At 59.8% G+C, this 25,114-nt stretch overlaps 1 protein-coding gene across 11 annotated transcripts; it reads right to left on the reverse strand.

Annotated features, from left to right (window-relative positions):
* Window positions 1-51: 51 nt before the first annotated feature.
* On the reverse strand, window positions 52-24,949 carry HCFC1 (host cell factor C1). Of its 11 annotated transcripts, none has more exons than XM_054471748.2 (26): window positions 23,193-24,949; window positions 17,069-17,217; window positions 16,618-16,778; window positions 15,721-15,929; window positions 14,717-14,801; window positions 14,037-14,143; window positions 12,737-12,916; window positions 12,304-12,663; window positions 11,833-11,993; window positions 11,069-11,266; window positions 10,526-10,750; window positions 10,283-10,387; window positions 9,815-10,034; window positions 9,418-9,560; window positions 9,125-9,263; window positions 8,692-8,912; window positions 6,571-8,047; window positions 6,115-6,275; window positions 5,022-5,466; window positions 4,349-4,666; window positions 4,097-4,215; window positions 3,858-3,995; window positions 3,319-3,504; window positions 2,732-3,032; window positions 2,070-2,133; window positions 52-1,890 (listed from the first exon to the last, which is right to left on the reverse strand). In XM_054471748.2, the coding sequence occupies exons 1-26, from the start codon at window positions 23,383-23,385 to the stop codon at window positions 1,851-1,853; spliced, it is 6,105 nt and encodes a 2,034-aa protein (XP_054327723.1). In that variant the 5' UTR covers window positions 23,386-24,949; the 3' UTR covers window positions 52-1,850. The 11 variants fall into 11 exon arrangements, with proteins under 11 accessions (XP_054327723.1, XP_063516601.1, XP_054327722.1 ...); XM_063660531.1 differs by having other exon boundaries at window positions 4,088-4,215; XM_054471747.2 differs by having other exon boundaries at window positions 4,349-4,669.
* Between the last annotated feature and the right edge of the window lie 165 nt (window positions 24,950-25,114).

Consider the following 25,114-nt stretch of genomic DNA (forward strand, 5'->3'; position numbering starts at 1 on the left):
CCCGCTCAGGCCTCCAGAGAGGATGCCGGGACACAGTGAGACACCTAGTGGTTATTTCAAAAAAAGTCTTTTAATTGTTCAAAATAGCACAAAACGACATCGCACTATGGTAATATTGAGTCACAAGGGTTACTCTACAATAGTGAACGGTGTACTCTCCTCAGAAACAAATCAATAGGCGCGCGAAAGAAGGGATGGGGTAAAACAACAGGACCAGGTGAGTGGGCTCCAAGGTGACTAAACGTGACATTTTCCACAGCGAAATATACTATAATACAACAAACCAGAGGCCCTGGAGGACACAGGCTGCTGCGTCTCCAGGCAGAGGTCGGTAGGGGAGGGCTGGAAAGATTGGCTGCTTGGTTCAAATCCTTCTGACTTGCTGGCAAGCCTTGCTCCTCAATAGAAGTTTGGGGTGGGGGGGGGGGCAGAAAACTCCAAGCAGATCCCCCAGCCGCGGAGCCTGGCCTGGGTTCCATGCTGTACAGCTGCTGCTGGCGGCCTGCTCCATTGCCCTAGCCTCCCTTGTGCGTGACACTACACAGTCACCCTCCCGAGCTGCCTCCAAGGACGCCTGGTTCCCCTCCATTCTCCACCCTTTCCATGACAATTTGGGGGAGGTGGAGCAGTGGCTGCGGAAAGCAGCAGCCCTGTTTCGGAGGCGGTGCCGGGGGTGCTCAGGGAGGGGACATGGGGAGAGCTGGAAATCCAGGACAAGGAGGCCCCAGCACTCCCTCAAGCTCCCCCAGGCTCGACCCTATAGATGCGGAGTGATCGCCCATGAGGAATGAGCTGTCCTTCCTTTGTTCCAGCGGCCTGAGGACAGGCAAAAGGGCAGAGGGCAGGGGCCAGCAACAGGAAGTCGGGCTGGGTGGCAAACAGCAGGCCCCACGTGGCAGATTTCACACCTCTCCTGCCCTGGCTGGCCCCAGCTTTTCCTCCAGAAAGATCCCTGCCAAGAATTAGCCAAGAAGAAAAAAGTAAAAAAACAAAAACAAAACAAAACAAAAAAAAAAAAAAGAGAGAAAAGAAAAAAGATTACACATTCTGTACACAGCTAACAACAACAAAAAAGGGACAAAACCCCACACGCTAAAATTACAATGAAAGTGTGAACTTCACCAATTTCAACCTAAAAAACACAACAAATGCAGCAGTTGGCAGTGCGGCCTGCAGGGAGGTCTGCACAGGCGCTGCCCAGGCCGCTGCGGGGCTCCTTGCCCCTTTTTTCTTTTTCCTTCTTTTCTTTTTTAAAATGGGAAAGAAGAGGGGGAGGGTAGAAGAGGTGGGAGCACAAAGGCCTCTGAGAAAATGTGTAAGCTTCCTGTGGGGTCACCGAGCAGGGTGGGCCGGGGGAGCCTGAGGAAGGGAAGTTAGGTGACTGGAAACACAAGGGGAAGAAAAGAAAACAGAACCAGACACCCAGGACAGGGTGCCAGGAAAGCCACTCTGGGGAGGGCCAAGAGGGACGCCTTTCCTCCACTCCATGCCCGCCCCTGACCTGGCCCTCAGGAACGCACAGCCTTGGGAGGGCGGAGCTGGCTGTCCTCAGCTCCGCCTTCCCTCCCCGCAAAGGTCTCTCCCCAGGGTGGGCGGCAGCGGGGAGGAAAGGAAGCGCGCTCCTCTCTCTGCTTTCCCATCTGCCTCTGCTTCCTCCCAACAGCAATGGTAAAATGTGCTTTCTTTAGATTATTTTAAAAACAGAGAGAAAGAGAAAGGGGAGAGGAGTGAACAGCGGCTCGCGAGGGTGAAGTGCGAATGCTGGGATGGGGGCGGGAGGGGTGGGCCCTGGCGGGTGTTCCTGAAGCAGGGGGGTCTGGAGAAGAATCCAGGGGCTAGTCAGCTTCCTCTCACTGACCATCGGCCTTAGATTTCTTTGGAGCAGATTTCCTTGGAAGGCAGAAAAAGGAAAGAGAAAGTTAGTGTGGGCCCTGCACCACTTGGAGGCCCTGCTGGTACAGGGCCTGGTGTGGGGCCGGTTAGGGGCCCCCAGTCATTTGCCGAGAGGCTGAGCCCAGCTATTTCCACCCCCAGTCTCAGAAGGTTCCCGAGAGGGGCTTCCTGCTTACATTTCTGGAGAGGACATGGGCCGCTTGTTGGCCGGCTTGGTGCCAGAGCTGTCTTTACTGGTTTCTGGAAGGAACGGAGAGATGCGTGAGCAGCACTGTGACAGAACAAGAGCAAGGAACACATGCGCCCTGCCCGTCTGCAGAGCCTCTCGGTGCCACATGGCATGACCCGCAGCTGGCAAGGGTGGGGCGCCTGCCCTGTGGGTGGTCACCTTTTACGCCACTCCTTGGGACCAGAACACGACACCACTCACTCCCCTCTGGACGTAGGTTAGAAACCCACTCAGTTCAGCTCCCACCTCTCACTGCCCTCCCAGGTCCCAGAGCCCCAGGGGAGCTGGAGCAGGAGCATGACCTGACAGGAGGCAGGCTGGCCTCCACCCGTCACCTGCTGCACTCCAGGGACCTGGGACATGCTGTTTTCGGGCCTGGAAACCTACACTTTCCTGCCAGGCCTCTTTGCTTGTCCCCTCAAACATCCTGGGGTAGCGTCCCCTGCACCCCCAGGCCCGGAGCTGGGTCCCCTGCTCTACTCGACGGCCACCCCCATGGGGGCTGTGTGCGCGCCAAAGGAAGAAATCTCAGATGGTGACAGTTCCTCCTGCTGCACCCAGCTTCCTGTGCCTTCCCTGTGCCTGAAGAGCCCCACGAAGGACACTCACCCTGCAGCCACCTCACTTGTGTGGCCGGGCCATAGCCCTTCTCATTGCGGGCGGCGATGCGGAAGATGATGGCGGGCTTGGTGGTGTAGTCAATGTGGGCGTTGGAGAGGCTGGACGACTGCACCAGGCAGGAGGGGCTGGGCCCGCAATACACCCGCATGAAGGCCAGCTGGGCCGGGGTGGAGCTCTTCAGCTCGCCCCCAGCCTGTGTGCTCTGGATGGCCAGGTACACGGAGTACTCGATAATCTTGCCGGAGGTCACAGAGGGTGGCTCCCAGGTGAGGTGAGCACCATCCGGACTCTAGAACCCAGGGGGTCAGAAGATCAACAACAGAACAGGCTAGAAGCTTCCAAAACTGACTAATCATGGTTCCCATAAGCCATTTTCTAACACAGTAGAGATATTCCATGTGGTAGTTCAAGGAGCTTCAAAGAGATCTTCCCCCAAGTGGAAGGACTAAGACAAACTGGGACTCAAAACCTAGCCCTCCTATGCACCGCCCCCCCCCCCCCCCCCCGGCCACCTCATGTGCTGAAGCAGGCAGGAACCAACCAGGGACAGACAGCCACCCCACAGCAAGACTCACTTTGCTGATTTTAATGGCACAAGGGGCCCCTGGGAAACCAGGCAGGCACGTCTTAAAGGCTGAGATTTCGCTGAAGGGCCCCCGGCCACAGGCATTGATTCCGGCAACACGAAACTTATAGGCTGTGCCTGGCTGCAGCTCCTGCTTCTTCAGCTGGTTATAATCAGGGACGGTGCCCGAATCGTCCTAGGAAGAGAGGAGTGGCATGAACGCCACTGTGGAGAAGACAGCTCTGGGCCACCCCAGGAACGTTGCAGGTCCATGGTGACTATGGGCCAGAGGGAAAAGAGGTCAGTAGTGGCTGGCCCCCTCACGGCAAGGAGGGATGTGGCGAGGCTGACTGTGGCCAGGTACTGGCGGGAAGAAACCAAAGCTCTCCCTTTTCTACTGCTTCAGGGGGGATGGTCTCTGCCCACCTTCCTCAGGCTTCCTGGCTACTCAGCTTGGCCCAAAGATGGAGGAGTTTCCTGTAAGCCCCGCTCAGGGTGGTGGAGCCAAGATCCACCCACCTGAGGACATCAGCACCTGGGGACACTTACGTCTGATGGGACAGCATCATCTGGTGGCAGGAAATAGTGTGTCACCATTACATTGGTGCCCTTAATGACCCCTACATCAAACCACTGGTTTTCCTTCTTCATGGGGGCTTTGCTGGGTGGGGGCGGCAGGTCTGGCTTCTGCAAGACAGAATCGGTGCGACGAGATCAGGCCCTCAGCACCTAGAGGCAGTGCTGCCCTCCAGGCCACGGACTCAGGAGCCCCAACACACCCGACTCACCACACCCAGGGACTCGATGCCATTGGCCACTTCAGTCAGGGTAGCTGCAGCCTGCAGCTTGGCTGGGCTGGCTACCACAACCGGCTGGGGGGCCACAAATGTGTTGGATGGAGCCAGGCCTAGAAAGAAAGAAGGTGTCAGTGGGAAAGACTCCGGAGACCTGGCTCCCAAGTGGGACCGAGCCTCCCGTCCTGCCCTTGCCTCCCTGGGTGCCCCCACCACCCCAGCACCAATTTGCCCTCAGTCACTTACTCTCAGTGGCCGTTGAGGGCAGCAGCGCCACAGTGCTGGGGACCGTGCCGGCCAGCTCATTGAGGCAATTGCTCTCAATGGCCGGGTCGTTGAGACTGTCGGCAGGGGCCAGGGCCTCAGTGGGGAGGTGGTGATGCTGCTGCTGGGCCTGGGCCTCCTGCAGCTGCTGCTGCTGCACCAGGGCAGCCAGCTCCTGCTGTGTCAGCACAATGGGGATGGTGGTGGCCTGGCCCTCCTGACCCTCAGCCGACAGGTGCCCCAGCTCCGCCTGAGTCACGGTTGCTGCTGCCTCGGAGGTGTCCATGGGCTCACCGGTGCCTGCTCCAGGGTCGAGAGAAACACTACTTACTAGGAAGGCTGGCCAGAAGTGGGCAGCCCAGGCGGAGGCCCCCAAAGCCTGTCCTAGAGACCCCGTCCACCTCCCACTGTGCTCCACTGTAGGCTAAGCCCTGGCCGAGGGGCCCTGCCTGTTTCCCAGGTGCTAACCCCAGCCAGCCTGTCCTACATGGCAGTCTCTACTACTTGGCCTGCCTGGGGTCCCCCATGCTCGTCCTCCCCATCGCATCTGGCTCATGCCACCCTTGAGGGAAATGGGCTCCTCTTCCCAGGCTGTCTCCGCGGCCTACTGCTCCCCCGAGGGGCCCGGCTTCCCCAAGGTTGCACCGGTGCTCACCCATGACGGCCTGCTGCGCGGCCTGGAGCACTGCCTGGATGGCCAGGGCCTGGGCTTCCTCCGTAGCTGCAGCCTGGGCAGCTGCTTCTGCAGCAGCAGTCACTGCCAGCTCCTCGGGGGTGAGCCCCGTTACCATGAGGGTGGTGGTGCCGGCTTGGGCCTCAGCCATTAGCTCTTGGGGAAGTGATAACTGGTCTACTTCGGACTGCGTGGGTGGGGGTGGCTGGACCACCACAGTGGCCACCACCGCAGAGCTGGCAGACTCCTGGCCCGAAGATGGCTCCCCTGTGCTGCTCAGATCCACGGCGGCCGGGAGCTCAGGGGTCTGGGAGGCTGACAGGACCTCGGTGGACTCCCCCATCAGGGCTGTGGAAGCCGACTGCAGAAGCTGCCGTGGCGGCAGCTGCTGGCGAGGCCCTGGCGACACCTGGAGTTCCTCTGGGGGCTGCAGGATGTCAACAGCAGAGAAGGGCATGTCAGAAGTTTCTGTGTTGGCTATGGTCACTGTTATTTTGGCCGGGATGGGGACTTCAGTAGTCAGAGCCCTTGGGGCAGTCTCAGTCATTGATGAGATCTTCTAGAAAGGGAGAGAAGCCCCTGTCAGAGGGGAGGAGAGGGGCCAGAGCCAGGCAGCAGGGCTGAGAAGCAAGCCAGCCTTCACCTTTCCTTGTGGGCGTAAGTTTTCATTCTTGATGGGCCAGCTCGAGCCCATGTTAAATAGGGAGGGGACAGTGGTTCTCTGAGCAGCATGAGGACAAAGGCCCTTGAGACCCCCGGTCAGCTTTAACCTGTCCTCGATCACCCTGGCCTGGACAAACAGGCTCTCAGACCCCCGCCATGTCTTATACAGGCTGCGGTGAAGTGACACGTGATGGGAACCAGTCACAGAAATAAAAGCGCCCCAGAGATGCGGGGGACGGTGAGGCTCCTGCCTCCTGCCACAGCAGGCACCGAGGCTGCCCTTTTATGGTCCGGAAAAGGGACCAGGAGCGGCCCCATGCCTGGTACAAGAGCGACATCTGGCGTCTGAGTGTGGAACTGCACGGGCGTAGGCCGGGAAGGCGGGGAGGAAAACGGCCCCCTGGGCTCTTACCGGCACGGAGGGGCCCGGGACCGGTGTGGACTGCGTCACGGTGGTCACAGCCCGCGTCAGTGTGGAGGACACAGTTGTGATGGCACTGGAGCTGGTGATGTTCACGCTGTCGCCCTGGGTGCTCTCCACCTCTCCCTGATCACTGGCAGCAGGTGGGGGGTCTGTGGGGGCAACAGGCAGGCGGCCGCTCAGCAGGAGCCCCCCAGGCCTATACTTGGCTTGACCACCACGGGCTTCCTCTACCACCAAGGGGAGGGCCAGATAAGGCAGGACAGGCTCCTGGAGACCTCCATCTGCTTCAGGTACAGCCAGGATGCCCCAGCTCTCCCCACTGGTAAACTGGGTGCCAAGGAGCCTGACTGGTGGACTCTGGACGGACCCCCGCCATCGTTGTCTTGGCCTTTCAGCCTGGGAGGCTGGGAGACCATGAAAGCCAGGCTGACCGCCTTCACTCACCTTGGTTTGAACTCATGTTGGAAGTGACAGTGGTGGCCGTGTGAGTGGTGCCCGTCTCGTGGGTCTCACAGGGCGGGTTGGAGCACACCCTCTGTGTTGGGAAAGGAGCCAGCAGCGCAGTGCCAGCCTGGAGGGTGACGCTGGGTGCCGCCGCCACCTCTAGGCCAGACTCCACGGTCCTGTGGGAAGAAGTGGCGTCGGGAAGCAGGGCACCCACGCTGACCGACATGGTGGTGCCAGTAGAAGTGGTCTGGTGTGTCTCACAGGGGCGACCAGCAGGCGGCTGCTGCCCACCCTCGGGCTGGCCCGTGCCCCCGTTTGAAGTGGCGGTGGTGGCCGTGTGGGTGGTGCCCGTCTCGTGGGTCTCGCATGGCGGGTTGGAGCACACCCTCTGGGCGCTGCCTGCATTCGAGGTAGTGGCGGTGTTGGTGGTGCCTGTCTCGTGGGTCTCACATGGTGGGTTGGAGCAGACTTGGGTCACGGTGGCCGAGGGACACAGCAGTGCCTCCAGGGCTGTCACAGTCACTGTGGCGCTGGGCGAGCCACTCTGGAGGCTCTCGCACACAGGTGCCAAGCGGGGCTCCCCAGCACCCATGCTGGAACGGGTCATGGCAGCGGTGTTGACCGCATGGCTGTGGCGCCCCGCGGGCAGGTCCTTGCTGCCTGGGCTGCTCAGCCTGACTTTGCTGCTCAGAGGGGCCAACTGCACAAAAGTAGGGCCGCGGCCCCCGGGCTCCCGTGCCATGCTTGGCCCAAGGAGTGGGCCAGCCGAGCACGGGGCCCCAGTGGCCATCACAGTCATGGTGGTGCTGGTCGCGCTGGTCTGGCGGGTTTGGCACTGGGGCTTAGAGCCCTGGGCTGCCTCCAGCGCCCCAGTGGCCACACTGATCCGGATCACAGCAGGGGTGCCAGCTGCACAGGCCCGACGGGCATCTCGCTGGTGGTTGGCGCCGACGCTCGACATGGCTGTAGTGGCAGTGTTGGTGGTGCCCGTCTCGTGGGTCTCGCAGGGTGGGTTTGAGCAGCCATGCTGCCCGGCCATGTTGGAGGTGGCGGTGGTGGCGGTGTTGGTGGTGCCCGTCTCGTGAGTCTCGCAGGGTGGGTTCGAACAGACTCGGACCACGCTACCATTCTGCTGCCCCACAGTCGAGGTCACAAGAGAAGCAGCTGCCTCCTGTCTGTCACAGACGAACTGCACTTGGGTGGGCTGGGAGTGTCCCCCAAGGTTAGCCACAACAGTGGTGGTGGCCGTGTTGGTGGTGCCAGTCTCGTGGGTCTCACAGGGGGGGTTGGAGCACACCAAGGTGACAGTGCCAGGCTGCACATCACCCTGGCCTGAGTCGGCGATGGTAACTGTGGCGGTAGGCTGCTCTGTAGTTGGGGAGGCCAGGATGGACACAGGGAGGTCATGCACAGGCTGGGCCTCCACCCCACTAGGTGCCGTGATCAGAGTTACCTGGGTGGGCTGGGACACGGGCTGGGGAGACACACGAGGAGGAGAGTTAGTGCCGCAGCTGGCTGTCTGCCTGTCCCTCCCACTGTCCTGCACTGTCACCGCACAGGCTGGGACCACTGACCACTTCTCAACGGCCCTGGCAAACGTAAGACCCACTCGCCCCTGCCCCCAAGACACCGACTTGCCCAGAGGCCAGGGAAGAGGCACCACTTTGCCTCAAAGGCAACTGGGATGAGGAAGAGGCTGTGAGGACAGGGCAAGGGGAAGGCAGGAGGCTGGCTGAAATCAAGTCCTTTGTCAGAGAATGGAAATCCCCCTCAATGCTCAAAGGCCAACAACAAATGTTTCACCATTTTCCTTAATATGTATGAACACAACACTGCACACACGTGCAGACGAGCTGCGGCGTCCTCTAGAACACTGCGAGAGGAAGAACCCTGGTGTTCAAACACCAGGCATGGCCAAACCATGACGGCCAAACCACAGACTATGACACAGGGACCATGTGACACCAGGGAAAATGCCCCAGGTGAGGAAAGGCCTGCCATGGCTGCACCCGGCAGCAGCGCGACACCAAGAAGGCCTGCGGATGGACGGCGTGAGCCTCACATGCTTCCACTTGTGTGGGGTCCCTCGCCCACACGTGGCCTCAGGCCCTGCCCTACCTGCATGGTGATGGTCGGGGTCGTGAGCCCGCCTGCCGCTGTCAGCGTGGTCTGTGCGGCCGACACAGTGATGGCAGTGGGGTTGATCACCTGGCTTGAGAGGGTGGCGATGGTGCCCAAGGTGGTGATGGGCGTGGCCAGGGAAGCACTGGTGCTGTGGCCCCCTGCCCCGGCAAGGCTGGTGGAGACGGTGCCTGTCACTGTGCCTAGGGTTGTGACACCTGAAGGAAAGGAGGCAGAGTTGGGCCAAGGCTGCTGCTGTCTCCTTCCCAGCAGGTCCTCCTGCACAGGCTGGGGCACTCTGGAGCTGCTTGCACAGAAGGCTCGGGAGAGAGGAGCTGCTGTGCCCCCCAGCTGTGCCACGGGGATTGAAGGCCAGCCCTGCTTCATTATAATCTAGGGGCGGCAGGGGTCCTGGCCTACGGGTACACACCTGTGGTGCCTTTCACAACCAACGTGGTGACGGCTGGCTTGACGGCGGAGACGGTGACAGGTGTGACCAGGCGAACACCCCCCATGGGCACAGTGCGGAGGATGGTGCCTGGCTGTCCCGGGGCCCCCTTAAGCACCACCTGGAACACCAGAGGAAAGTGCCACCAACGTCACGACCAGGCTAGTGGATGCCACCGACGCTGCCCCTCGCAGGCCCGTCGGGAGGACCTGCGTGGCGTGCTGGGGTGGACTGCACTACGACACTGGGCTGAGAGACGGCTGGGAGTGCCTCACCTGGGTCACTCCCTGCTGCCCGTGGCCAGTGGCAATTTTGGGGACAGCAGTGATGATTTTGGCAGGTGCTCCAGTTCCTGAAGTCATCACCTTGGTGGTGATGATGGTGATGGGGGACTTGATGCCAGGACTGCTGGTCACACCTGGATGGGAGAGTGGGGGCCCAGGGGAGACAGGCTCTGTGAGGGCTGCCCCTGCTGCCCCTAGACTATAATGAAAATCCACAAGTCACAGCCATAGCCCTGCCCATTGCCCCACTACCCTTAGACACAAAAGGCAGCAAGGAGAAGATAGAAAAGGGTAAACTAAACAGAAACACAGCACGCCTTATAACCCGGACTCCATTTCCCCTCCAGTGAGGACTTGCAGACACTCGTATGTCAGGGGAGGCCCCTACCCGTGGCACCCGCCTGGGTGATGATGGCCGACATGGGGATGGTTTTGATGATGGTGGTCGTGCCGGGCTTGGTGGTACTGGGGGAGACGCTGCTGATGCCCAGGATGGTGGGCTTGGTCCCCGCCCCACTGGCCTGCGTGGTAGTGATGATGGTGGTGGGCTTGCCATCTGCTGAGGTCACCAGCTTCAGGATTGTTCCCGCTGGCAGGGGCCCTTTGGTCTGAAAGGGGGAAGCAGGTGCATGAGCCGGCATCACTGCCAGGAAGGGAAGTGTGGTCTGGCTACTCTCCGCCACCAGCCTTGGCAGCTCAGGGAACGTTCTGGAGGCTGTGGGTGAGGGGACTGAGCAGCAGAACTTTCTGAGCCATGTGTGCTCATGGGATCTTCCATGGGCAGGGACACAAGTTCTTCCTGTGGCCTGGCACCCAGGCCCCCACTCTTGCATATGTGCAGAGACTGAGAGCTCACCTGGATGATCTGAGTCACAGGACCCGTGGACGCCTGGCCTGTGACCGCTGAAGTCTGAACTGGTTTGGTCTGGACCACCGACATCACTTTGCCCAGATTGGAAATCTAAAAAGGAAGGGATGGAGCAGGGAGTGATCTGGAAACCAAACAAGGGCATGGCCTGGCTAAGACTCTCCTGGAGCTGGCCCAGGGCGGCCATTCACCACTGGCAGTGGCCGTAGCCTGGCAGCACCCATCACTCACCAGAGCGCTGCCTCCTGGGACAGAGATAGGGCTCTTCACCAGGGTGATGGTCTTGGTGACCCCGCCCACGACTGTGGTCACCACCTGGGCTTGCTGGGCCACTGTCACAGTGCCTGACTTGTGCACTGTGATGATAGGGCGGGTAGACGTGTTGGTGGCGGAGGAAACCGATGTCCCCACCTGGGCGGCTGCAGTCTTCAGCATGCGAGTGGCAGGGTTGCTCACCTGGAGGAGGCAGACACGAGTGACGGACCAGGCAGAAAAAGAGATGGGGAAACCACCCAAGATGTCCACGGTGGGCCCACAGCTCCTGCCTCAACACTCACCTTCCTCCTCCTCCTGCTCCCAAGCCCAAGAACAGCTTGGTTCCCCCTTCCTTTAACAGGCAAGGGAGGAGGTGAGCCCGCAGCTCTCACCTGAGGCCATGACGCCCTTAATTGAGACAGCTTATTCTGCAGCCCACGGTCCAACGGCTAGCTCTAAAGCCCAGAGGGAATGACTATGCTTGTTTGACCACAGTGACAAGCCCCGGAAGACGCTCACCATGACTGGCGAGGAGGCCACCTTCACAGTGGCTGGGAGGGTGGTAGTGCCAGGTGTCACAGCCATGGTCTTCACGATGGTGGTACCCGCTGGGACACTCAGCACCGTGGGTGCCGAGGAAGGGGGGATCTTCTGGGTGGCAGCGGCCGCAGCGGCCAGCGCGGCCATCCCACTCATCTGTGGGCTACTGCCAATCACCTGCAGCAGGCACGGGCATGTGAGGCCAGGTCACAGGTGCCACCCACCTCCCTGCTTGGTGGACCTCACCGGAACCTGCCCAGGGGCTGCCCTGCTCTGGGGAGCCTCATCCCGCCAGCATGGCTCAGCTTTCTCTACTGGCAGACCCCGCTCTCCTGGCCCCAGACACGGAGGGCTCCCACCACCGACCATGCACGGCAACCCCTGTGGCAAGAGGCAGCTGGGAGCTCTGGATCCTTTCTAAAGACCAGAGTCAGGTCCAGTTGATTCTCATGGGCCTGTGGCAAGCCCAGCTGGCTAGATCCTCCTCTCAGGCTGCAGGACAAGAAAGTCCACGTGGCAAATGCCCTTAGGATCAGGCAGCAGGTTAGGCCTTCTAGGCATTAACCTATTAATTCCCACCACGAGCTCGCAGGAGCGTTCTCCCCCATCTGCACGTCCCAGGAGGGAAAAGTGTGGGGTGCGTGGTACCCGAGCCCAAGAGGGATGTGAACCCTTCAGTACACTTGCAACTTAATCCACTGGATCAGCAGGAAGTCCCACCCGCCCCAGTGACCACTCCTCACCGTTCCCTGGGCACTCTGCGTTGGCACAACCATCCGCACTCCGGCGGGCAGGGAGGTCACGGTGACAGGGGCTTTCCCAGCCTGGCTGGCAGGTCGCATGGTGACCAATGGAGTTCCTGTTGTAGCCTGAGGACCGGTCACTTTGAGAACAGCAGGGACACCTGATGAGAGAAGGGGCCAGCCGTCAGCCATCACCTTCTGCACGATGTCCCCAGCCCCTCTGCAGGCAGCCCTGAGCCACTTCTGTTGGCCTGCTTGTGTGGGAGTTTGGCTCTTCTCTGTGCCCTGAGGGTGATCATTTCCACAGGTGGGGCTAGGCTTTAGCATCCCCCTACAACCCTTGGAGACAAGCCCAAAGCTCCCGGCTGCTGGCCTGCTGTCTAGGCTGCCGTCTCACAGCTCCTACTTGGCCGCTGCCTCTCCCCGGAGGCTAGCCCCCTACTTTCAAACGTCCCTGGTCCCCTGGCTCACCTTGAGTCCTGGCTGCGGTGGGCACAGAAATGGAGCTGCCAGGCACCGTCGGCAAGACCTGGATGGTGGTGGTGGTCGGGGGTGCGGGGGCAGCCTGGGGCAGGAGCGTGATGCCTACTTGGGTCAGCGGCTGCACAGCAGGTGCGGCTGCTGCTGGGGCAGGGCTCTTGGGAGGGTTGGCAGGCACAGATGGGACCGGATTGGGTGTAGGGGAGGTGGCAGTAGCAGCCGTGGCAGGAATGTCATATTTCTGGAGCTGGAGAAGGTAGCTGTCGGCTGTTGCCACTGCCCCCCAGCTCACCTCCAGGGAGTTGGTGTTGGCGCGTACCAGTTGTACTCGGGCTGGGGGTGGTGGCTTTTCTGTGGGAGAACGCAGTTGGTGAGAAGGGGCGGGAGGCTGTGGCAGGAGAGGGGTCGGCTGGGCCGGGCCTACCTGTCTCTAGGTACCAGAGGTCCTTGCAGCAGACCTGGTTGTTCCAGGCCTTGCGGTAGCCGTCACGCCCACTCCAAATGTACAGGCGGGTGTTGATGGCGACTGCGCAGTGGCCAGCCCGAGCGCGGGGGATGTTGTCCTCCAGTGTATCCATCAGGATGGTCTCCCAGGCCATGGTATCTGGGGGAGGGCAGACAAGGGAGGTCAGCAGGGAGGATGGAGGAAACCCGCCACCCCTGGTTGCCCTTGGTTCTTTTGTTGTCAAGGATGGGAATTAAAATCAAGAAGTTATTGGATTATTACATTAAAAACAACAAAACAAAGAAACCCTTTGTGGCAAAAAGCAACACAAAAAATAAAATTAGAAACCACCAACAGCCAACTAAGAAAACCATGAGAAACACAGTCAGAGGTTTACCTCCTTGCCCGTTAAAGAACACTACAACTCACAGAAAGAGATGGCAATAGGGAAAGCGGTTTAGGAAAAACGTGATAGAAAGATCTTAAGAAAAAACACACACTCTCACGCAAAAGAAATCTGAACTTCAACCACCGGCGCCTGGCATTTTTATTTTCGGGCCCGCAGCAGCTGGGGCTCAAGATGAGCTGGAGGGGGAGCTTCGGCCACCCATCAGGCTTGGCAAAGAGTGGCCTGACCATTCCGTGAGGGCACCACCGGAGGCGCCTACGTGGGCGCAGCCTCTGTGCAGGGCAGTTCAGCCGCATCAGACAGCAACCCTACTTCTAGGTTTTCACCCCTAGGATACACTTGCACACGGGTGGAGACGGTGCAAGGATACTCACGGAGCGGCGCCTGTACAAGTTACAGCAGCACAACCGCAACTCGAAGGAGGCTGCTGCGGGGCAGGGACGTGGAGTGATCTCCAAGATACGGCGGATGAGAAAGGCCAGGTGTGGCACTGCGTGCGCCAGGCTGCCATTGTTTGTTTTTAAAGGGACCTATGGCTAATGCTCGGATATGAAGAGCCCCTGCAGGGTGGACAGGAAACCACCCACATGGCTGCCTCTGAGAAGCAGAACTGGGAGGAGGGAAGGAGGCCCTGCACCGTAGAGGCTTTTGCACTTTTGGATGTTGGGCCATTTGGATGGAGAGCTCATTCAAAAAACTCAGAGGTGGAACATTGCTTCAGAGAGCTCTGCCCACTGGATCCTTCCAGTGGATTCCAAAGGGAGCCGGGGGCCCAGTTTGCTCCCCGCACACCCCACACAGCTCTTAGGCCGAGAAGGGCCAGCCTCCTGCAGCCTCCCACAGGCCACTCAGAGCCCGAGGAGGCCATACCCAGGTTGAGACAAGCCAGCGTGTTGGTACACTTCCACTCCTTCTCGTGTGTGGCCACTTTGACGTCATCCATGACGAGAGGCACCCAGCCACCAAACACGTACATTCTGGGAGTGAGGAGGGAAGAGTGGGAAAGGATTGTAGAGTTGGTGCCAAGCTAGAGGCCACCTCTGCTACCCCAGTTCTAGAGCTCGGTCCTCTGGCTCTCCCGAGGAGAGTACCCAAGGATGCGTGAAGCCTCCTGACGTGGCCCTCTCCTGCCTGGTGGCTCAGCCCTCAGGAGAACTGTGTCACCTCTACCACATAAAAGTGCCGTTCAGCTCATCTTAAGCTCACCTTCATGTCCACAGTTTCTAGGTTCCCTTTAGGACCTGGGCATTCACAAAGACACCCAGGTGCTTGCACCAAGGACCTAGAACACTCTGCACCTGATGGGGCGGAGCCTCACAGGCCCGTGGAGGGTCTCAGACTCAGCTTGTGTGTGGCCCTCTCCCCCATGAATCTGTCTTTCCTTGGTCCCCCAGGGTTGTAATGGAAAAACAGGGCTGCCAAATGCCAACCCAGCCAGAAAGAGGCATCCTCAGGCTTTAGGGTCTGACAGGACAAAACTGAGTGAGAGCCCTTCGGGGGAGGGGCCACGCCAGTCTAGAGAAGAGAGACGCAGGTGAGCAGCCACTTACTTATTTCCGATGGTGGTTGCCGAGTGGAGACTGCGAGGAAGAGGCGCCACCCCGCTGAGACTGGGCTTATTCCACGTCAGGGTGTCTGCAGAGAGACGGAGGGGAAAGGGTCACACAAGCTAGACTGCACACAGGTCGTTCCCTGGATTCAAGCTAGCTCAGGAAGGTAGGATCTGTCTCAGTGAGAGAATTCCATCCCTGGCTTCCCTACAGCCCACGGCAGGCCCTCTGATTGTTGTCATGGTAGCTAGATTCCTGTGTTACCCAGGCGGTTTTGACCAGACTAGCAATAGCGCTCCTTCAGGTACATCCTGAGCGCCTGCCCTGAGCCAGGACTGCACTCTGTGCTGGGGGAGGAGTGGTGAGCACACCCCGAACTCTCCATGAAATACATTCACCGCCATAACCACCTTAGGCTACAGACATTTTGGCAAACTGTTGGAAAATTCTCTCATGGGAAACTGCTTCTTTGGAGTGCCAACTCTGATCTATAGGACAACATTGCCATCTCCTCTCTCCCAGCTGAAGAGGCCTCCGGAGATCCACAGTTAGTAATCTTTCCCAACCACTCCTCATACCACCACCTGGTGACCTGCCCAAGCAGTCCCTGAAGGCCTCATGGTTTACCGGCATCCAATGGTACCACAGCAGTCAGACCAGGATGCAGCACTCCACACAGTGTGACCACTGACGAGTCAAGAGGGACTAATGCTACCCGGATCCAGAGAATTCCATTCTAGAAAGCCTTAATGTCTTATTCTCTTATAAGCCCGCAGACCAATTCAACCCACTGAGCCAGCACAAGGCAGAGATTAACAGCCCCAAACCTAGGGACGATCCAGGGTTCCCCACCCTGGCCCACCATGACAAGAGGAAAGCATGAAGTGGTATGCTCCAGCTCCCTAAGAGCCCCACCTCACCATACAACAGCGCCACCCACGGGGCCAGCCAAGAGGCAGACCTGCTTTGTCCCACGGCTGCTGGGGTGCTACCACCCTGCTCACCAATATCTAGGGTCCACAGGTCCCCCAGCCTGCAGCCACTCATCCCACCGTAGATCACCAGCTTGGACTTCTTGTTGTCTTTTTCGGTGTAGACCACGGCAGTATGTGACTCCCGGGGTGGTGGTAGGACCCCGTAAGTGATAGGAATGTCCCAGGCTACCACTCCGGAGCCTGGCCGTAATTCCAGGATATATAAGTCATTCAGGTACCTGACGAGGAAAGATCAGTTACGGCAAGTCTCGACTCCTCACGCCAGAGGCTTCGCTGGATGGCTATCAGTGAGTGGCAGCCTCCCCAGACCACAAAGGGGCTAGGGCCGTGGGAGCTCTGAAGTTCTTCTGCCCTAGCTCTTGAGGAAGGGGCTGCCAGAAGCTCCCTAGGATGAGTCCAACTGGAACAGGGGACAGGGTGGGTGAGGCTGCACAGCAGCCCCGAGTCCAGACCCAGCAGCAGGCCCCCGCCATGCACACAAAGCTGGGTATTATATGAGGGCTCCGCAGAGCAAGAGGGGGCGCCGGCTTGGGACTACCTCCAGACAGAGAGTCCTTGGCCACGGGCCTTGGAAAATACCCATCAGGAAACTTGTAGGCAGCGGAGGCCGAGAAGGAACACGAGCAACTCTAAGCCGAGTCTGAGAGCTGGGCCAGCCCAAGGCAAAGTGGCTTCCACCTCCAGCCTGGCCCTCCTCCCACGAGGCCTGCTCAGGGTCAGTAGCGATTTCGGAGCCCGAAAGCTCCTGAGAGGGCATCTGGTGCCGCTCTCTCATTTACAACCCAGCACGAGAAAGGGACCCGGCCACGGGGCTCTGCTGCGCACATTCTTTAGGACACCATGGAGCCCTGTGCATGTGAGAGCACACCCACCCGGGGGATTCCAGAGAAAAGGACCGAGCCTCACCTCGGAATGTTGTTCTTTGGGTCCTCGCTATCATTGGCCAGACCCCCAAACAGGTAGCATTTGTTGCCCACAAGGGAGAAGCTGTGCCCGAGTCGAGGACACGGAGGGGGCCCGTTTTTGGGCGTCTTTGCTTTGAGTCTCTTCCACTCCCACCGGCTCGCCTGCAAAATCAAGACCTGGAGACTGAACTGTGGGATGAGAAGGCCACCACTGGGGGCCCAGGGCAACTTGTGGTGGAGGAGGAAATGGCTGGGGGTGAGCAAGGTGCCTTGCTGGAGCAAGAAGGTCCTGGGTGTTGGGCCCTGCCTTCTTCTGAGGTGGGCCAAGTTCAAAGCGGCCTTGGCAGACTCTCAAGCGTCCCTTCCACCTCCCGCTTGCCTCAACCCTGAAGCCACTACCGTCAGGTCACGTGGGGCCAAGGAGGCAGAGTGAGAACCTGGGGCTGCTTTACCTGGAGCTCATAGAGGTCATTGCTGTATTTCCCATACTCCACCATCCCGCCAAACACCAGGAGGCGAGTCCCGTCACACACGAAGCCATAGGCTGCACACCCAGGGGGAATGTCCCCCCTCACGGCTGGGATGAACCACTGGTTGGTTGCTGGGGAACAGAAGGAGGCAGAAGTCAGAACACCCGGGAGCCCCCATTCCTCTCATTCCCCAAATGTGCCAGCTGTCAAGCTTGGTGAGAGGGGCTGAGCCAGCACCATCCCTGCGGACGCTCTAGCAACTCCAGCCGCGCTACCTAGGCCATCTTCCAAACCCCTCGACTTCAGGCCAGTGCAAAAGAGCCTGTGACCACCCTGCTTCTCGCCAAGGTCATCTTAATGAGCAGGAAGTTACTGTGCAAGATCCCTCATCAGCTACTGGGGATCTAGTCACTGCCTTCCTTCCCTAGCACTCAGTGATCAGACATGAATTTCTCCCCAAAATACCCTCTTGGTGGGCCTGTGCTCCTCCTCCCTGGAGCCCACATTTTTGTCCCTTCATCACAGGGTCAGGACAGCCAGAGCCCAGAGCAGCACTTTCAAGTGGCCAAAACAGTGACCGCTGCAGGCTGCGAAGAGCCATGGGGATGAGACCCGGCCTCTGCTCTGACCTCCCGGACTTCCTCTGGTCTCCTAGGTGATGGTCCACCAGCATCCCTCCCTGCCCCTGCTGCCACACCTATGGTACTCCAGAACATTCTTGCAAGCCAGAGGCAGCAGTCTCAGCAGAACCGTGACAGAAGCTTCTCAAAAGCTCATGGGGGTGAGGAGACCACCAAGAAAGAGGGAAATCAGACCTTAGGCACTGCTTTGCTTCCGCAGGATGGCGCAGCCGGCCTTCAGCTGGGACCAGGCCCTTCCCTCATGTCCTCAAACTCGACTCCCCTCACACCTGGCAGGCCAGGGCTTACCCAAAAACCTCCTTCTATGAGGGCTCCCTCAGAGGATGTGCCACACTCTTTCCAGAAACCCCAAACTGGGGGCCACGTGCAACCCCGACTCCGTGCCTCTGAGCTGGCCTGGGTGAGATCTCGGCAAGCAGACAGCAGAAGGAACTGAGGCTCCTCCACATGACTCAAGACGCAAGATGGGTCCCCCAGGACGTAACAGGGCATGGGGGGATTCCTGTGGGGTGGGAAGTGGGAAGACTTCCACACAGGGATGCTCTGATATTGTGATATAACACAGACTATTCAGTTTGGTGGCTAAAAGTGTTGTGAGACCATAGAAGAGGAAAAACAAAGTGTTTTTTTTCCATATTCAGGTGTGCACCTGGGGCCAGGCGGCTGACCATGGTCAGGAATCCACGCCCCACTGCACTCTGGTCCCACCCAGTCTCATGCTGTCACCCCCAGGGCTCAATGCGGAACCGTGTGCAAGGCTAGCCCTTATCCAAAGCATAACTCCCAGCCCTGGGTAGCACAGGGAGACCCCGTCTCTACAAATAATTTTCAAACACTGGCTGAGTGTGGTGGCATACACTTGTGGTCCTAGCTACTCAGGAGGCTGAGGCGGGAGGACTGCCTGAGCCTCAGAGTTTGAGGCTGCAGTGAGCTGAGACCGCGCCACTGCATCCCAGCCTGGGCAACAGAGCAAGACCTAACCTCAAAACAAACAAACAAACAAACAAACAAAACCAGAAAACCCCCCACAGCACAACTGTACCACCACCGCTCCTCCCAAGGCGAGAGCACCCCCACCCCGCTCTCCAGCACCCACTCTGCGGGTAGGCTTCGAGCAGGCTGACAGTCTCTGCAGACATTCAGCTGAGTCACTGGGCCTCGGACATGCCGAGCACTAGAGCTCCCCTGCCATTTCCCTAAAGCAGAGGGACAACACCTGTGCTGCCCGCATGTGCAAGCTCGGATCCTGGCCCTCTGCCTCTTTCTCATTCCCAGTGCAAAATCCACCCCAGAAAAGCAAGAGCTGCCAAGGCCAACAGCCTTGCACACTGGAGAGCCGTCTTGACCAATCACTGGAGGGAGCTCCATGCAAGCTACCAGGGTAAACGCGTAACGAGACCTAAGGCTGCCTGGGCCAACTGCTCTCGGTAGGTAAAGGGGCAGAGCCCAGGAGGGCAAGTGACACCTGAGGTCACAGCGTAAAACAGAGACAGAGACAAGAGCCCCGTCACTGACTTGAAGCGACCGATCTCTGCCTGCCTAAGGGTCCCATGTCCAGGCAGCCACCCTCACTCCGCTGAGCACCCTCGTGGTCAAAGCCCACAGCTATGGGGCTGTGGGTCAGGGTTTGGGACAAAGCTAAATGGCACATGGGGTCAGCGGGCAGCTTTCCTATCACACGCTGATCAGTGAGCCGGTGGGCCAGGCCAGAAGCGCCCTGTGATATCTTTGAGGATCCCACTCACCAGATCCTTCTACATGACCCAAGAGGTGCTGATGTCATTCTAGAACACTCCAGGCAGGGCAGGGGCCCTCCCCACCCCCATCAAGAGAGGTCTGTCAGGGAGCACAGCTCCTGGTGTGACGACAAACCTGCGGCTCCTAATCTCACCCACGAGTCCTGGTTCCGCCCCCCGAAAGCACACAAGCAAGCTCTCCTCCCTTCTCCCAGCTTTTCAATGTGACAGCTGCTCTCAGTCACCCCTGAATCATCTGGGGGGTGTCATGTAACCCAATCCTTGGGCCCCTCATCCTGGAAATGCTGGCTCTCAGCTGGGAGGGGAAGGTGGAGAAAGGACCCTGCCCTAGATGAACACCACTCCAGCTCCCCTCTCCTGAGCAAGGCTGTGCCCCAGCCTCTCTGTGTTTCATCAGCTGCCCACCCACTTCATGCTCTGCCAGGTCCATCCCTGGTTGCCACTGTCCCATCACCACCTAGAGACTGGTGCCCATGCAGTGAGGTGGCCGGTCAAGTTCAACGAGCTGCCTTCCTCTCTGTTTTCACCTGTCACATTAGAGCATTTCCTGTGTGGCATACGACATGCTGGGAGGCACAGAGGACACCGATCTTGTGCTCATACTCCCAATGGAGTAGGAAGGCTGCATGCCCCCCTCCCACGATGAGACAAACACCCTAGAAGAGCTCTGACCAAGCCGGGCCCTTGGGAGCACAGAGCAGTGCGACTGCTGGAGAGGGAAGGACAGGAGTGGAAAGCGCTTCTCAGAAGAGGTGACATTTCAGCCGGGCCTTGAAGGGTGAACAGGATTTCCCGACAAATGAAACTAGCAAGGCCAATCAGGAAGTGACTGCGAGAGTCTAGTAAGAGGAGAGGAGGGCTTGGTGTGGAAGGGGACAGATTTGATGCCTGCCCGACGCAATGACCAATTAGATACAGAGACAGAAGAGAATGGAAGCATTTCAAAGGTGATGGGCCCCAAGAGACAGGTGGCAGAACGGCCTCTATGAAGGTTTGCACTCCCGCCCAACTCCGCCACCAGCTGGGGGGGGCGACCCTGGACCTGTCACTTCCCCTCTTGGACCCCAATTTCCTCATCTGCAGAAACAAGGAAGTAGTTCCACTAGATATTTTCCAAGGCTCCCTCCAGCTCCAAGAACCTATGGACATTACAGAGCCACCGTGGCCAAAGCTCTCGCTCCCCCCGCACACCTGGCAGCACTCTGAATCCTTTGGCTTGCCACGTGGAACTAAAATCCCTAAGGACAAGCACAGTAGCTACCCTAAGAGCTCTCAAAGCACACACCCCCTGAAGCTTTCTTATCCTAGCAACGGGAACCCCTTCCAGATCAGCTCTCTCCAAAGGTGCAAGGCTTTTTGAGGACTGATCCCGCAGAAGTGCAAGGGACACAGGTGTGAGAATATGCCCTGACCTCATCCCAAACACAACAAAAGGAGACAAGACAAAGGTGACAAGGCCGGGTTGGCGGGAGGGGGCAGAAACCCCGGTGAGGAAGAGGGCGTCGGGTCTGCCAGCTGCTCTCTCGTCTGAGGAATTGCCGATGACAGTTTCCAAACTGCTACCCTGGAGGATCCCAGAGCTTCATTTTAAGCAGCCCTTTGGAAGGCAGGCTACCCTCTAATGCACAACCTGTCTTTGCAGACTGGTAATGAATTCATGCCAAAGTGATCAATTCATTTTAATAAACTAATGAATATGCAGAGGCCCCAGGAAGCCAAGGCAGCAGTGGTGGTGGACTCTGGAGCCAACTGTAATTAGGCCCCTGCCCTACTTTCTAAAATTGCATTTCCCTGCCAGGGAGCCTGCTCCAGGCCTTATGAGAGGAAAGTCGGTCCACAGAGTGGAGAAGGTGCTGCTCATGGTGACGGTGCCTCTATAAACAGCCCCACCACTGGAGAAGCCTTAGCTTACTGAGCTAATTCCTGCTACTGCAGCTGCCTGGGCTGGCGCGGGGCACCACCAACCACCAAGCGCCCCCGCCCGGGGGCTGCTGAGAAAGGCCCTGCTCCCTGGAGGCAACAGGTGCTGAGAGACCTGGAACGAAAAACGGTCACAGACAACCCACCAGCCTTTCAAAGTCAACGTGGTAGGTGGCGATAATCTCCGAGATGTGGAGAAACCAGCACTTTCTGCCTTGAGGGGTGGGGAAGGAAGCGGCACCCAAGAGCCCAGCTCCAGCCTTCACAACTCCCCAAACCAACTTTCTCCCTCCAGGCAGCTCCAGCTTCCCACCCCCAGAGCATCGAGGCACTGGAGCTCAGTCAAAGAACAGCAGCCTCTCACCGCTCAGGACACAAAGCCCACTCAGCGAGGGTTTGTCTGCAGGGCCACCACCGAGGCCAGGGGATCGCCAGAGCCCCCAGGAGAGAACGGCCGTGGAGCAAGGAGTTAGTGCTGGGAGCCGTGCCTGCCACTCAGGACTAGGGCTTCCCAAGGCCCCCCATCCCGCCCCCCCGCCCCCGCCCCCGCCGCCTGTAGGGGGCTTTTCCCTCACCCAGACTCTTCCAGCTCTTGCCTGGGACAGAATTCACCCTGACCCTGCCTTCTGGGCAAGGCCAGGGTCCTGTGGGCCAAGGGGCAGTCAGTAGGCAACTTGGGAGCTGACCCTTGTGCTAGGGGCACAAAACGGGCCAAGTAGCCACCAAGAAAAAGGATGCCACAAAGCTGTCATGGACAGCAGCAGGCTTTCTGCCCTAGAGAACAGGCAAGGCTACTAGGCAGGAGCAACAACAAACGGCCCCCACGAAGGCCGTGGTGCATCAGCCATACCTGAAGAGAGAGGTTCCTCCCCCTTCCAACTAACAAGGGCTTGGATTTTGCAGGGAAGCAGAAGAGCGGGTGGGGTAACCCCCTGGATCCGCAGAAGCGGGGAGACACACGACTACGCAGGCCGCTGAGGGGTAACTGGAATTCAGCTTGTAAGCCAGAAGGCACCAGATTAGGAGAAGGGGCGACTTGGAAAGAAATGCTGCAGAAGTAAATGTGGAAAGGGAGAGGCGGCCCTGCCGCCGGCCCGTCCTAGGGGTCCCCAAGGCTCTGGCATTACCCGGGTCGGCGGATGTTAAACTCTGCGTCCTAAGAGCGCTTCCCTTCCCTCCCTTTTTCGAGAAACAGAGAACGAATCTGTAATCTAGAAATGGTCATTTCTCCAGAATGGGCACTCGAGATGAGGGAGAGCTGAGCAGGCGCAGGAGAAGGGAGGGAGGGAGGGAGGAGAACTCTGCCTGCGCCAAGGGGACACATCCGCCCGCCCCAGCCCCAGCCCCAGCCCGCTGGTAGCGGTGTGGGTCTGAAGTCACCACCGCTGGCGACAGCCCCTCTCCCTCACCAGTCGGACTAGGGGCTTTCTTTTAACTAACGAAAACCAATCCTCAAACACGGGAGAGACAAGGGAATGGGGAGAAGATCAGAGAAAAGCACTGAAGCCCGGCACAGCAAAGGGGAGGGGCAAGCCGATCAGTGGGGAGGGAGGGGGAGGAGGGGGGAAGGGGGAGGGGGACGGGGAGGGGGGAGAGGGACGGGGAAGGGAGGAGGGGAGAGAGAGCGAGGGAAGGATAGAGGGTGAGGGAGGAGATGGAGGGAAGGAGGAGAGGGAGGGAGCAGATGGAGGGAGGGAGCAGATGGAGGGAGGGAGGGAGGAAAGAGGAGGGAGAGGGAGGAGATGGAGGGAGGGAAAGAGCCGAGGACCCAGCGGGCTTTGCACTCACCCGTGTTGTACACGTGCAGTTCGTCCACTATTCCCTCGTTGCCGCCGCCAAACACTACGATGAGCTCCTTGATGGCCACGGCGCGGTGGCCGTGGCGGGGCCGTGGCACCGGACCCGACCAGCCCACCACTCGCTTCCAGCGGGGCTGCAGGAGCACCGCTGGCGAGTTGGCGGGCGACACGGCCGAAGCCATAGTTCCGGGAAAGGGTGCGGTGGGGAGAAGTCAACAAGCGGGAAGGGAGCCCCTCAATTCCTTTCACACACCCCCTTTCGTCTAAGGCAGCTCTCACGGAGAAGCGGTTCCTCACACAGCGGCAGACGACTCCATGGAGGCCGCCATCTTAACTGCCCTCCTTCCCTTTGGCTCTTCCCTTTCTTCTCGCTCACCCCGTCTCCTCAAGAGCCGCCCGAAACTGTCGAGCGCCTAGGCTCAAGAAGCTGGAGGCCGCTGAGTCCCGTCGCCCCGACTACTTGCCCGGGCGCTCCCGCTTACAAGCTCGGGCGGGAGGCCCTGGGAGCCGCCATCTTGAGCCGCCTCTCTCTCCTCCCTTCCTCAGTCGTAGCCCTCCCCCGCCGGAAATGGCGGAGCCCCGGCCCGGTTCCCACACCCCCAAGTCCCCAGCACTGGCCGGCTTCCGGGGCGGGTGGAAAAGAGCCACAAGCGCCGCGGTCGTCGCAGCCCCGCCGGCGCTCAGACCACAATTGTGGGAGCCGCCATCTTGAGACCGTCCCGCTTCCCCGCCCAGCGCCTTAGTGCAGCCGCCGCTCCCGAAACAGCCTCGACACACCTAACGAATGGAGGCGGGCCGGAGGCCGGTGGAACCAGCTCGAGCTCTCGAGGGCCGTTTGGGGGCTCGCGCCGTACGGCTTGTGAAGTCTCGCGCCTCTCCCCTTAGTCCGCCTCTGCTGCTCAGGCTGCGCCTGCCGCCGTGGGAGCCGCCATCTTGAGACTAGCTCCCCGTTCCCCCCTATTCTCTTCCTCCTGGGTCAATTCTTCCACTGCAAACCAAACTCAAGGCGGTGTCCGATCCTCACTTCCCGCCTTATGACTCCTTCCCACAGGAGCCGCTTCAAAGAGCTAGAGTTAGGCCCCGAAGCGGCAACTGTACGGCAGAAGGAGCGGTAACGGCAGGGCGCTCATGCCTCCTCCCTGGGAGCCGCCATCTTGTGTGAAGAAGTAACAACTAAACATGGCGGCAGCGGCGCCGGCGGTCGGGCGAGGGGGCGGAGTCGGGTGACGTCACCGCTTCCCCCCACTCGCCCTCGCACCGCTTCGCCCCTGGGCCCAAGCCTCTTAAAGGACCCCTGCGCTGCCTCGCGGGGGGGATGGGGGTCGGCGCGGCCGCGCGCTGGGCTAAAGCTCGAGCCGCGCTCAGGTCAGGTGCAGGCGCAGGCGCGCCCCGCCCCACGGCCCCACCGGGCGAGCCTCCACGCCTCCGCCCTGGGAGCCGCCATCTTGCCACTTCCCCTCGCCCGGCCGTCCGCGGGCGTCAATAGCGACTTTCAGCACAAAACAAAGATGGCGGCGGCGGCGGCATCTCGGAAATGCCCGGATGAGAGTGCTACCCTCTCCGACGCGATCGGCCCCGCCCCCCTTGGGAACGGTCTCTCGGGTCGCTGAAGGGACGCACGCCCGAGGAACTGCCTTTAACCAGCAGTGGGGACAGGGGCACGCAGGTAGCCGGGGTTGGCGGACAGCCACTGCAGCCGCGCCTGCGGCCGGGGAGCGAACGTTTTGGCGCCCTGCACACCCAGCAGCCGCAGGAGGCGGCCCGAGATGCGCCGCGGGGGAGCCGGGGGCGGGGCGAGAGTGGGAGGCGACGCAGCCGTGCGCCGGCGCCCGGGGGTGGAGCCTCCGCCCGCTCCCAGGCTCCCAGGCTCCCAGGCCGCCGGTCCCGCCCTCGGGCACCACCGCCTCCGCC

Source organism: Pongo pygmaeus, chromosome X (assembly GCF_028885625.2).
Source record: "Pongo pygmaeus isolate AG05252 chromosome X, NHGRI_mPonPyg2-v2.0_pri, whole genome shotgun sequence".
Lineage (NCBI taxonomy): Eukaryota > Metazoa > Chordata > Mammalia > Primates > Hominidae > Pongo > Pongo pygmaeus.

Bases quoted from the DNA above. Each gene is read 5' to 3' on its own strand.
- HCFC1 (XM_063660527.1), bottom strand. From the start codon at position 23,385: ATGGCTTCGGCCGTGTCGCCCGCCAACTCGCCAGCGGTGCTCCTGCAG. The intron at 14,144-14,716 runs GTAAGTGGCTGC...CCTCACTCCCAG, and splicing joins GCAACCACCATCGGAAATAA to AATGTACGTGTTTGGTGGCT. The intron at 4,216-4,348 runs GTAAGTGACTGA...CTTTCTTTCTAG, and splicing joins GCCCTCAACGGCCACTGAGA to GCCTGGCTCCATCCAACACA.